This window comes from Rousettus aegyptiacus, unplaced genomic scaffold (genome assembly GCF_014176215.1).
Source record: "Rousettus aegyptiacus isolate mRouAeg1 unplaced genomic scaffold, mRouAeg1.p scaffold_m13_p_16, whole genome shotgun sequence".
NCBI classification, from domain to species: Eukaryota; Metazoa; Chordata; class Mammalia; order Chiroptera; family Pteropodidae; genus Rousettus; species Rousettus aegyptiacus.
This window is the reverse complement of record NW_023416291.1, coordinates 46,667,867-46,681,695: the sequence shown is the minus strand read 5'-3', so window position 1 is coordinate 46,681,695 and position 13,829 is coordinate 46,667,867. Positions and strand designations below refer to the sequence as shown.

General features: G+C 32.1%; 1 protein-coding gene across 4 annotated transcripts in view; it reads right to left on the bottom strand.

Moving 5' to 3' along the window:
* The window catches only part of SPOCK3 (SPARC (osteonectin), cwcv and kazal like domains proteoglycan 3), a 304,660-nt gene that overhangs the window by 20,851 nt on the left and 269,980 nt on the right, over positions 1-13,829 (bottom strand). For all 4 annotated transcript variants that reach the window (XM_016121111.2, XM_016121110.2, XM_016121113.2 and 1 more), the window contains one exon: positions 289-408. In XM_016121111.2, coding sequence (XP_015976597.1) covers positions 289-408 — 120 coding nt within the window. The remainder of the gene's footprint in view (positions 1-288; positions 409-13,829) is intronic.

Below are 13,829 nucleotides of genomic sequence, written 5' to 3'. Positions count from 1 at the left end.
CCCTAAAATTAAGCTCATGTTTCAATATCTTATTACTACTCTTTCAATTCCACTGGAAGCTAAATGCTGTCTCTGAAGGGATATCCCTTTTTCCACCAAACGGTTGTCACGAATGTTTTATTTCCTTGCAAAATATGGTTGTGCCTGAAGATAATAACAATGTTCTGGTTTTTCTTTAGCACCTAAGTGAAGGATAAACTTTGAAATATGTGTTTTGATCTAAGTGATTCATTGGAAATAAAATCCCATATCAAAGACAATGGCATATATCAAATTTAGACATCTTACTGCTTCTCTCGGGCCTCAGTATCGCTTTTGTCTTCTTATTTTGGCTTCCACTTTCATGAAGGGCCTTGAACCAGTCCCGCAATCTGTTTGCCACTTCTCTGAATTCCAGGTCACTACATGCTAAAAACAAAGAGAAACGACAACACAAATCTTGAATAATAACTTAGCATAAGGTCAATGCTAGTTCTCAAATTATTCCAATAACTGAAAGGTAACAATAATTAAAAGAAAAAATGTAATACGCTTACTAATCGTGTTTCAGCATTTCGAAAACTGAAAAATGTGTTTCAAACATAATAAGATGTAATGTCATAACATTTTATTTAACAAAGGAATATTATTAATAGGTTTCTACTTCCACTTCTCACTAGAATAGAACAGTGATTGAAAGTCCTCACTGTTGACATCATATATATTGAGTTAAATATTTACATATCGAACACTGTCACAGTAAGATGGTGGATTGTCTGAAGGAAATCAGGTGCTAAAAACTCAAAATGAACACTTATACATGTATTAGTAGCCATATCTATTATAATGTTGTGATTTATAAATTGGCATCAGCATATTCAATCTATGTGGAAATTATCAACTACAAATACATGCTGTTTCTATTTGGTTCAATCCTATATATTTTAAACACAGAAAAGGAGAAGCTAGTATATTTAATGTTAGGAAAAAAATAAAATATTTTTTTAAATGATATCACATCTGTAAAAATGAGGTGTCAGAAACTTTGACATTGGAAACAAAATAATTTCTCTTTTTAAAAAATATTATTTATTCATAATAATATTTTTATAATAGTCTAAACAATAAAGAGTAGCAGAATTCTTATATGTATATTTATATATGTGTATATGTGTGTATGAGACTAATGCTAAAATATGGTATGCCAAATTCAGTAATTTATTGCCAAAATATTTCAAAAATATAAGAAATATTTACTTACATTATTTAGAGGGCATTGTGACTACAGGTCTAACTCCTCTGCAAGTAGCAAATGTGCAATTTCCTGAGCTGACAAGTGCTCTTTAATAGTATTCGTCTTGTTCATTTTGTTAAAAATAATTTACGCAATGATATTATAAATGTTGCGTTATAGTTAATACATACTATATACATTATATTATCGCATGTTATATGACATGTGTAACATAACAAATGTAGTACAATATAATGTAATATAATTTCTAGTGTTAAAGGGAATAAAATTCCAGACCAATAGAATACTCCCAGTACCCAGTAAAGTAGATGACCCATACTAGTAAATCATTGTCACATTTTAGAAGACTGATGGTGGTGGGGGGGTGGGGGGCGGGGTCGGGGAAGATACTGCAAACTGCCGTGTGGGGGAGTAACAAAAATTGTCACTTACAAAGAATAAGGAATCACAATGTGTTCAGGTTTTTTCAGTAGCAACATAGATAGGCAGAACAATTGAAAAATTACTGTGTATTTTAAACTGAGAATTGTATATCTAGAAAAAATTAGGTGGGAAAGTAAGCTAAAGAGATTTTCAAATATACAACATTCAAAAACAATAACCACTCCAGGAAGCCACCGGAGGATGTGATACACAAAAGAGAACTGAGAAAGAAGATACAGGAAATAAAGATTTAAGAGCGAAATAAAAGAAATTTCTAGAAAGATGGTAAAGAGGAATCTTAGAATGCATGCTGTGTGCCAAGTGGAGAGATCAATAGTGGTAGCTTTGAAAATCCTAGGTCAAGGATAGAGCAATGTACAGAATTTATAGGAAAACAATGAACTATAGTGAAAGTCCAAGAAAACATCACTTACTGATAAGATAGACAATGGCTGAGACTGAGTGATAAGACAAGATTATGGTATGCTCTCAATATAAACATTTACGGTCTTGCCTGGTATCTCTGTTTAAACAACATCTAGGCAAAGGTCTTCTGATCAAATAAACTACTATGCAGAAGAAGATAAAAGCTCATCTGAAGAAGAGGAATTCATGTATATAGATATATATAGATAGCTCCAGTTATCACGTTAGGAGAACTGGATGAATGGGGGGAAGTGGAGTGAACGATGTTTATTTTTACCATTTATATATTTTTGCTTTTGAATTGTGTGCCATATACCTGTACTAATACTCAAGAAAAATTGTGTAAATAAAATTTCTTAAAAAAAAAAAACTAATTACAATGCATCTAACCCCTGATCCAGAAATTCCATTTATTAAAAATTATCATACAGGTATACTATCCATATACAAACTCATTTAATTGGATAAACTTATTTATTTGGCACTTTTATAACAGCAAGTGTGTTCACGACAACTGTCCATCTGCAGTGGCCTGGTAAATTAATCAGGTATACAGAATCAAAGAAGCTCCGAGTTCTTAAATATTTAAGAAGCTCACTGTGGCTGGGTGGAGAGCCAGAGTTGAGAATAAGCAATGAGGGGGATTGTTTTATAAACTATATAAATGTGTAACCAATGTACAGCATATTTGGGACTAATAATAAAATAAAATTTGAAAAATAACAAAAGAATAATACCGCTATGAACAATCACGAAACAAAAAAAAAAAGCAGCTCATTGTGTATTGATATAGAACTAAACCCACAATATATTTTGGTTAAAAAAAATACACAAGGAGCAGAAAAGTGTGTTTACTATACTGTCCTTTATATAAAAAGGGGAAAAATGCATTTGTTTATATGTGCTTAAAATATCTCTGGAAATCCACATAAGAGAGCGAAACGCTGTCACCTTTGCAATGGGAATCAGGAGAGGGGATGAGAATTGGTGGGGTACTTCACGATACAGACATTTTTAAACTTTTAAAAAGTAAAGCATGTTAATGTATTCCCTATTTTAAACAAACGAACATTTAAAAATAAAATTTATTTCTCAATTTCCTATATTTCTCTTATTTATTTATTTTTTTTCACGAAACACACCTAGCAAAAAGCAAAGTTTTATCCAGAAAAATATCTCCTGGAAAATGATTTAAAAAATTTGAAGAAATCGACATAATTGTGTTAGTGTATTTCTGTGATATAGTGCTTCTCATGTACATCTATTGAAATATTTGTGAATTTGTATTTTTTGAGATTAAGTATTTTATATTTAAGAAAAAATAGCATTTTAAAAATTTTACCCAAATATGAGACATTATATGCCTTTATTATGGGCCACATATACCTTAGCTTCAGTTTCTATATAAAGTTACGCATGTCCTGTAATGGTATACTTTAGCAATTAAGAACCCTGCAGTAATACTGATAATAATAATAGCAGCTAACACTGCATACTAACCATTACAACTTCTCTCCATTTTTAATCCTTATACAAGTTTTATAAAATGTATGCGAGTAACGCTTCCGTTTAAGTGTTAGGAAAACGAAACAGCAAGAGCCGTAGAACTTGCCTGAGGTCAGACAGACAAGCAACAGAGCCAGATTCTAAATCCAAAAAAAATAGAATACAGAGTCCAAGGTCTTAATCCTTGTAGCGAACTACCTCAGTAGTCCTAACAACAACAACAACAACAACAACAACAACAACAACAACAACAAACGATAACTACAACAGCGACAAAGTAGTATGCTACAACTTAGAACAGACATGTCAAGCACTGCTTCACTAGAAGCTTATAAATTTCCATTTCGGTAAGTTATGACTGAAGCGATATAAAATGATTGTCACTGCAGAGATGTATAATGTTACAAAACACATTTTTAGAAGACAATACCATAAATCTATATAAATATATCTTCCTGACTTTAAAGAAATTGTGTTTCTTCCTTCAAGACCACTTTTTAAGCAATGTTACATGCTACTACGTATTCCTCAGCAGTAATAAGGGTCCATGATGGAGGTTATCGGTTAAGACTTGCCTGTCCTTTTTTTTTTTTTTTTTTAAGAGAGGCTAAAATGGTGCCATTCTTCTTCATCTTTTTCTTCTTCTTTTTTTTTTTTATAAATCATGAGTCAAACTGTCCTTGTCACACACACAAAATAAAGCACCTAGCTTATACAATATTGAAATATAACATTTTCTAGAGGATGACACTTCTATTTCACTCGCTACTAGATCCTTTGTTCTGATTGGACTATGACCAGTCAGATCTCACCCTTGCAAGTATCTGACAGTCATCAGTAATTTATTACCATGCTTTTCTAAATGAAGTCAATTAATGTCTATTCTTCAGATTTTCTAACAGTTCTACTATGTGTTTTTTTTTTCCCTAGAAATAATATCTTGCATTTATAAAGCATGAAATGCTTTTAATGAGGTTTTAGATTTGATTTTAATATCAAGCCTGAAAGATTAGGTAAAGGATTATTTTTTTCAGCTATGAAAACTAGGACACTGAATTTAAATAACTGCCCTAAATTTTATAGCCAGTAGTTAACTAGATTGGTACTTGGTACTTACTGATCTAACTGTATTTTTAGTCAGGAATAAATAACAGTTTATCATGACAACATAATAAAAATGATTTAAAATTAAATTTGAATAATAGAAAAGTTAGGTTTCAATGCAAAGTTCTTCAATTGCACCAAATTATTAATTAGAGCATGGTATTATATAAAACAAAAGAATAAAAAGGGAAGAGGTCTTGGAAATTTAAAAAGTTACAAGTATATTTATATTTGCACGCATACACACATACTCCCATTTGTGTCTTTGACAAGACAAAACATATAATAGGATGGGTGGAAATAACACCAGAAAAGATTTTAGAATGTAAAAACAATAGAGAAGAAGAACATAACAGAAAGGATAGGAGACATGGAGGATCATTCTAAGACATCCAATATCTGACTGATAGAAGTTATTAAGAAAGAAAGAAGAATGCAAATGGATGGGATTATTTTTTAAAATAAAGAAAATAATTCCTGTAGCAGCAAGAAGAGAGAAGTTTTCAGAGAGAAACCACTGAGACTTTAGATGAATAAATTAAACATACAGATATATATATACACCAAAACATCCTTTTTAAAATTTAGAATATAGAAAAAGATTATAAGATATTTCATGAAGAAAATAAACAATCATGCCAAAAAACAAACAAAAGGTCTCCCAATAATTATTAGCAATAATGGATTATAGAAGAATATCCAGCAAGCTTTCAAAATTCTAAGGAAAATCAATTTTAATTCAGTATCTCATATCCGGTTAATTATCAATCAAGAAGTGAACACAGGCATTTTTAGGGATGCAAGAACTCGGATTTTTGCATTCCTTGCCTCCATGAGAATGGGCTGCGGCAAAATGAGAGAGAAAATTTTTTAAATACAAGACATGAAATTTATAAAAGAGGGACTCCACTCAAACAAAAGCAAAAACAAAACAACCGAAAAGCACAGTACTCAAACTAGCTGTGTAGTGCATCTAAAGATGGAGCAAGCTCACAAACACCTCAAGGAGAGACAAATCTGGGTGGTGGAAGGAATTTGATTTGACAACTTGTAAAAACTTACCATAGTCATAATAAAGGCACGTGGGATATAAAATGGTAGATGCATTTAAAATTGATGCTAGTAATACTCTCCCATTGAGATGTAAAAATGCATTTGCACTGACTTTTCGAGCATAAATTCTCACTTTTCAGTGAACAATATTTACATCATCATGACGCTGTCAAAGTTTTTGATATGCAAACTGACTCACTTTATAAAGAATTCACAGAAGACTTAACAATAGTTATAGAATACAAGTATTATTAATTTTGGCAATGAATGGTCCAACTATAGCCACTAGATATAGAGAGGTAGGAGTAAAGACACGTAGAGTGAAATATGACCATGCTAATGTTCTCATTTTACAAAACGAGGAGGTAAGATATGTCTATAGAACTGGAAACAGATGGTTAAGTGTCTTTGTTTTTGTTGGGCTACAGATTTTGCTTTTTAAATTGTAACCAGTTTAAAAAAAAAAAAAAAACAAAGACTAAGAATAGCCATATAATTATATTTGGAAAGTGGGAGGGAAGTGAAATATGTTCTCATTTATCAAAGTAGAAAATCTAAAGGTAATATTTGAAGTTGATAAATAGCCATTTCACAAATGAGCTCATCACCAGATGGAGAAAAGCAGTAAGGCTTAAAAATGATCAGCTCTGTGACATGGGGCTGGGGATGAAGAGAAGTGGGGTAGATTGATTGTTGGCTTTCATTACACTCTTTCATACCTTTTAACTTTTTAACCCCTTCACTGAAAATCTGTGGCAGAGGGCCACCCTCACCCTGCACCATCTCTCTCCATGAAAACTGGGTGATACTAAATGCATGTTGTGGGCAAAGGGCTGAGGGAAGACAATGAGCATTTATTATTATACTCATTAAATCAAACATCGAGGTATCAGCTTCTGTTCTAACATCGTTCAGTGGAGGGAATTTGTTACTGCATTTCAAATCATAGTTATTTAGTGACAAATCTGGTACCTTCAATTCAGATTAATTTCTATTATGCTAAACTAGCATCTTTTTCCTACCCGTAAACAATATATCAGTGGAAGGTGTACATAAGGATACCGTGTATTTAAGATTCTAAGTTCTTGGCGTTATTCAGAGAGGATCACATATAGGGAGAATTAATGGAAGGATTTGGGGAACATTTCAGTGCCTTCCAGAAGCCCACGAAATTTAACTTTTGGAGGCCCCAATCTGCAGCATACATTAAAAATATTTTAGGCATCAAATCACTGAAGACATTTTTATAATGTTGCAAGTTAATTTTCTTTTGTCAACGGTAAACTCATTTAATTTAAAACTGGCAATGATTTATCCAAAAGCATTGGGCAAAGCAGGAATTCTTGCCAATTCAGAAACTTTAGACCACACACTTCCCACAATTTCATTGAATGTCATAAACATAAAATTTAAAAATTAATAAAGTTGACATATTTTATAACTTTTAAATTCAGCACTTGTTAGTTTTGATGATTCATTGTTCTTTTTGTTTTGTAGTTTAGGGACAATAAATATTTTCTCAAGTCCCAAGCACTTTCCTAGACTCCTATATTTTACAAAAAAAAATTCAAATGCTGCTGATATGCTTACACTGTAACAAACTTAAGTGTAATAATTAAGATTACCACTTAATAAAGAAAGAATAATAAGAACGAACAACTCAACTCACCATGAGTTGTTCATTGAAACAATGTAATAAGAAGCTCAGATTTAAGTTCTATTCCAATATACAGTAGTAGGGCAAACTGACTCCTATCTCTGTTAGGGTTACTCATGAGGTTTTAAACAGTATTTCTCAAATCATCATTCATTCTTGCAGAAAATAATTGCATAAGGTACTCAAATGGACTTGGTATTTCTCTACCTCTTAGCCTTTGGTAAAGAACAAATAGATTTTCCTGAGTGTCTGTTTTCTATGAAGTGAAGAAATAAAACATCGCCACACCTCACTCCTGGTTAATAAGAATGTATGTCATCGCTCCTTCTAACAATTTATAGGGACTCCGATAGCTTCCTTGATGAGATTAGGTTGATGTGTGAATGAGACAGAATGAAAACCCTGCAGGAAACTTCTCTGAAGGTAAAAGAGCTTAAGCTGCCTTGATGCAAATGTTTTCTTGCAAGATCAAGTTTATTAGAAAAACGAAAATCCAAGCAATGTGTCACTCAACACAAACTACCATATACCCATTACACAGGCCGTGGTGTTCTAGGGACAAAAAAAAGACAACATAAGGGAAAAGGCTCTCAAGAGCACAAAGCTTATTTGAGATTAAGGAGAAGTAGAGAGATTTTCCTCGTTACTGGGCTCAACTCTTAATTATTTGAGTATGCGTCATCATCTGTTCTTGAGTTATCCCTGTCTTTTATACCTAGCTGTGCCAGCACATTAAAGAGTTGATTAGTAAGTATTTTAAAAAGGACACAGATTTCCACATTTCTGAATGACTTTCTCAGAAAACTTTGTCTATTTGCTTTATTTGATCTTTTTCAACCCACGTTCAGACAAAGATGTCTTCAAATATGTAAATAATGACCTAAAATTGCATAATCTCAAAAGACTCTCACGGCTTTTTTGTGTGTGCCTGACTTTTAGCTTAGCATACCCTTTTAAGAATTCCTATCTCTTCTTTCTAGGCTCTGAATATTCATAATTATTTCATGCCATAATTTGAAAAGCCATTTATGAACTATTTAGTTCGCATTACATGCTAATGAAAAGTTTTTACTTCTTGTAAAGTTATTTTTACAACAGTATTAAAAATCCATTTTTTCTAATTACCGGGGTAATAGATGCCAATTTTGTAAATATATACACCTCATAATGTATATTAACAGTAATAATAATAAAACCACATATTCATCACCACCAACAACCGATAGCCATAGTTAAAATATTTCAGTTTGCATTTTCCATAGCTTGGAACATGTCAAACAATTTTTAATCTTACTCCTTTGCATTACATTATAAAATAATAGCTTTCTCATGTTGTTAAAATATCTGATAACAAATTGTGTGGTAGATGCAAAATGTCCATTATATCAACATGTAACTTGTTTAAAATCTCCACAATGGATATTATATATGAAGAATTTGTTTTTAATTTGTGATCATATAAACAATCTTAGGGGTGAAACTTTATTCATGAAATTATTGGTTTTTCTTACTACTGCCTTTGAAAATTTTTAGAAATAAATTACTGGATCACAGCATCTAAACATTTAAAGGCTCTTGGGATATAAAGACAACTAGTTTCTGTAAAATACAAATGTTTAACCTCACTAAATATTTTAAATGTATTTAAAATATGCATCGCTTTATTTAAAATTTTATAATTTACATTTCAATTGTTGAGAAATGGAGCAGTGGAGATATGTAGTGATTTAAACAAACTTAATGAAGGTGAGGAAAAATGGCATGAATTACATATTTGTCTAGGACAATCTAACTTGAAATACATACAGCATGTGTGGGCCACATAATAACTGCCATCAGACACTGAAAGAGGGATTGAATGCCCCCTATGAATGTGTTTATGAAACTTAAAAATAAATGGCAACTTCGACACTCTGTTCAATTGTGAATTCGGTTTTTAACATGGGACTTAATCATGTTATTCCGAGCCAGAATGTAAAAAGATATCCATCACTGAGATGACACACCTGTGAAACACAAGAACATATAAATTGGAAAATGTATAAGTTAGAAAAAACAAAAACATTTCCTGGATAATAAAAGTAACGTTGGACATATTGCGGGTTTTTTAGAGAGTTTTTGTTGTTGTCGTTATTGTTGTTAAGATTCAGTAGTTCAAGACTTATGAGAAAATTCATAAGCAGAGACTGAAGGTGTCGGAGAAAGACAGAAGGAACAGGAATAGCATGGACTCAGACAAAGGCCAGCATGTCTTTGACATTTTGAAGAAAAGAGGATGCCTGATCAAAGGCACTCTTCTGGACGCTTAGCCTGGTAAATGAAAAGGGCCTGAAATTTTAGAACAGAATATATATTTAAATTCAAATGTACACACACACGCACACACATACAACACACTTACTTGACGAATTACAGAGTATAATGTAGGTACATGTCTTTCTAGAGCAGGGCTGAGCAATTTAAACTACGTCTTTCTTACAAAGCTCAGTTGAAAATTCCTCCGGTATTTATCATAGAAACAGAGAAGGATTTGGGGTAGATTCTATTATACTAGAGCAGTCATGTCTCTGCTGAATGTAGTACAGAATTAGTACAAAAAGTACAAAATCAGGTAAGATACTTTCTTAATCCTCTGACAAATACAAACACACACACGCACACACAGAAATTCCTTACCTAGGATTATTTTAGTCTGAGTGTACACTGCATTAAAGTCATACTAAAATTTTTAACTAATAAATTATAGAAGTGAAACCATGAGTTTTCGGCATTGCTATAAATCATACAATTTTATTAAAACATGAGCTACAATTTCTACAGCCGTTAAAAATATTGATGTTCACAAGTGTATCTGAAACTTTTTGATGTATAAATCATCTGCTTTTTGAGGACCAGCCTCGGGATGGAAGTATTTTACTCTGAGAGGCATTTTGTTCAGACATTCCACAGCAGGTGTGTCTCCAAGTAGGAGTCTGGACAGTAGTAATACATGATTCATTACCTGCTGTCAGTCAGTGACATTTTGGGTTATAAAAAGGTCTCTCTGAAAAGCAGGAGCAACTAGGGATGGGATCAAGAGACATGGTAGCATTATAAGCAAATGTCTTAAAGATGACAAACTGTTGAAATATTTCATGTCCTACAAAACATAGATAAATCCATTTCTGTCGTTAGACAAAGAGAATAAATATCAGGTTGTGTCGACACTTTTTCAACTAAAGCCTTTGAATCAACATTTTTGAGACTTCAAATATCTGCTGATCTCTTCTGCTCATGGAACATGACGCTCAAGGTTTAACTTATCTATGACATTTAGTAACATAAACAAAAGGTTATTATCATTTCATGTCTGGAGTTATTAATTTACCTTTCTAGACAGAGCAATGAGATATATTTATCTAAATCATCTGAATCTATAGAGATTTGTTTTTATTCTTTTATTAAATGCAGATTAACCATAGAGTTAATCAAAGGAAAAATCCTTCACTACCTTACCCAGTTATCCCATATTCACTAGGAAACCACAGACCATGAAGTACTCTACAAGACTGAAAGGAGGAGGGTTTCGCTAGCAGTTTGGATGAAGGGGGCTTTAAGACAGCTCTCCCTGGTGAGGCTTGATAATACCACTGACTTGTGAACTTTGTTGGGTTTGAGGACCCTATTGGACCATATGATTGAAAGAAAATGCTAAGCATGCATATTAGTTTTCTAGGGTTGTCACAACAAAATACTAAAGACTGGGTGTTTCAAACAATAGAAATTATTTTCGTACAATTTTGAAGGACAGGGTCCAAGATCAAGGTTTTGGCAGGGTTGGTTCTTTCTGATGCCTCTCTCCTTGGCTTACAATTCACTACCTCCTAACTATGTCCTCACATGGTCCCTCCTTGTGTACTGAGTGCGACTCCAGCCTCTCTTCTTATGAGGACGTCAGTCAGTCATAGAGGATTAGAGACTACTAATATAATCTCATTTTCCCTTGTCCCTTTAGATGCCCAATCTCCAAATAAGGTCACATTCGGAGGCAGTAAGTGTTATGACTTCTACATTCATGAATTTTGAGGGGCACGATTTAACTAACCCACAACGGTAGGCATGTATTGAGTTGATGGCACATTGTAAGAGTGTTGCAGAATATAATCCAAATCATCTGAAACTTATATTGTTCATGTTAAAAAGCTAGCTTTGCTCCTAAATATATGTTTTCAGGTATTTTAAAGATCTTTATACATTTTGTCATCTCAAACATTAAATATCCTTGACAATTGTCATCCATAATTGTATATTGAAGAAAGTGATAAAAAAGATAACATATGCTTCATTTCTGTGCAAATTGGTTTCTCATCCCTGCCCACACTCATTTTAATGGTCAGTTCTACCACCGCATTTTCCAAAACATGCCTCACAGATCACAGCTCTGTGAAGTGTTACATTTTGTTTAAGAAGAAGAGTTCCATAGTCAAGAGTTTGATAAACACAGAGCTGAAAAAATTTTAAACATAATTATTTTCTGCATAATTTGTCAAGAATTTTTTTCAACCAAAATACATCTCTAAAAATGGTCAAATATATAGTATTATTAAATCTTTATTTATCTATTTTTTTAATCACAGAACAATATTTTCTTTTGAGCAATAATGTTCTATGGAGAAAAACATATATATGCACTCCACATAGGGAAACAGAACTATACCTATCATATCTTTTGTCATAAATGTCTACTCTGCACAGCACAATTACATTGACGACAAATAAGACTTCGAAAATTATTGGTTGGATAAGTAGATGAGTAAATCAATGGAAACTATAGTTTTAATCTTCTAATTTTATTTTTTCCTTCGAGAGTTTCCTTTTTATAGGTTTGGTAAATTTTGAATATCCAGCAATTAGGTTTGAAAATCTATTTGTTTTACAAACATACCATTGCATTCCAGTAGGTTTTCTTTCCCACTGGACTGTATTTTAATGGAGATACACACACACACACACACACACACACACACACACACTCACGCACGCACGCACACACACACATGCACACACACGCAGTAAAAATAAGTTATCTCATTTGAAAAATGAGGTAAAGTATTGCGAAGCTGTTCAGATTATTATTGTATTTTATAGACTGGCAGATTAATCGTTAATGGCAAAAGGCAGACACTAAGGTCTTGAAGGTTAGACAGTAATCAAAAAATGCATATTTAATCAAATATATTCCATTCTGGAACCTGCCAAGTACTGCTTTTACTCTTGCATAATATTAATCGAAGACACACTTGCTATTACAATCAATTCTAGTAACCATTAAGAGAATTACTATAGGGTAAAAATGAAGTCATAAGCCCAAAGGTTGATATTTGGCAATCATCCGAAATAAAAATTGACTTGCCTTTGCAAGAGCAACCAACATATTTAAGTTTGAAAAAGTGGGAGAATTTTTAAGTTTATAAAACACTATAAATAAATGTTTCCAAAAATCTCCTACAATAAATACTAGTTACATAGTGTAACAAGTTTTCTTCCTAAAATAGTAAGATACAATCTAATACCACATTAGAATATAATTGCTGTTTGTAGAAACACAATAAAATATTAATGAAATTATACTCCATACACTGAATACAAAGGTAATTGAGAGGTGTAGTGTTATTTCTTAAAAACGCTGATTAAAACAATGGTTAAACTATGCAATATTTTTAACATATAGGTATACTTTTCTTAATTACTGCATGAGTACTATTTAAATGTTATGTACATAAACAATATAGAAACAGTTAAATGCATATCACATTATAATTTGAATCCACAAATTAGAAAATGTCCTGAAATTGTATCTTCAAGTACTTCACAAGGTTCCAGTTTTTGTTGTGACCTCAATAATAAATTAAGTCTTTTGACTTTCAGCAAGATGTAATGTTACACATTTTATTGCTCCTTTTTTTTTTTTTTTTTTTTTTTGCAGTTTGCCATAGTGAATCATTTTGTTTTATCAAGGTCATTTCCCTAGAGATTGTTTTTTCCTTAGGCAATTTACCTATAATCAAGAGGACTTGCCACCAGATAGGGGATGACACTCTTCTATTTTGCTATTTTGCTTGTAAAGGAGCTAAGTTATACAATGTTGAAGTTAAATGGCTATTTATGTGACTTTTCATAAAAATACTTCTTATCAAGTAAAATAATTTAAAAAATCTTTTATTTAAAAAATGTGTGGATGTTATATCAGATATTTAAAAAATTAGTTTTTAATACCTTTTTTAAAGAAATATTGTTGGATTGTCAGTGTTTCTTATTATAATTGATTTGTCTTAAAGTATACATTACAATGATTAAGGTTCACATATCTGCAATACTAGTTTAAGGAAGATTTAGTAGTAATATCTATACTGAATTGAAAAATAAAAAAAAAAAAAGAGAATCCAG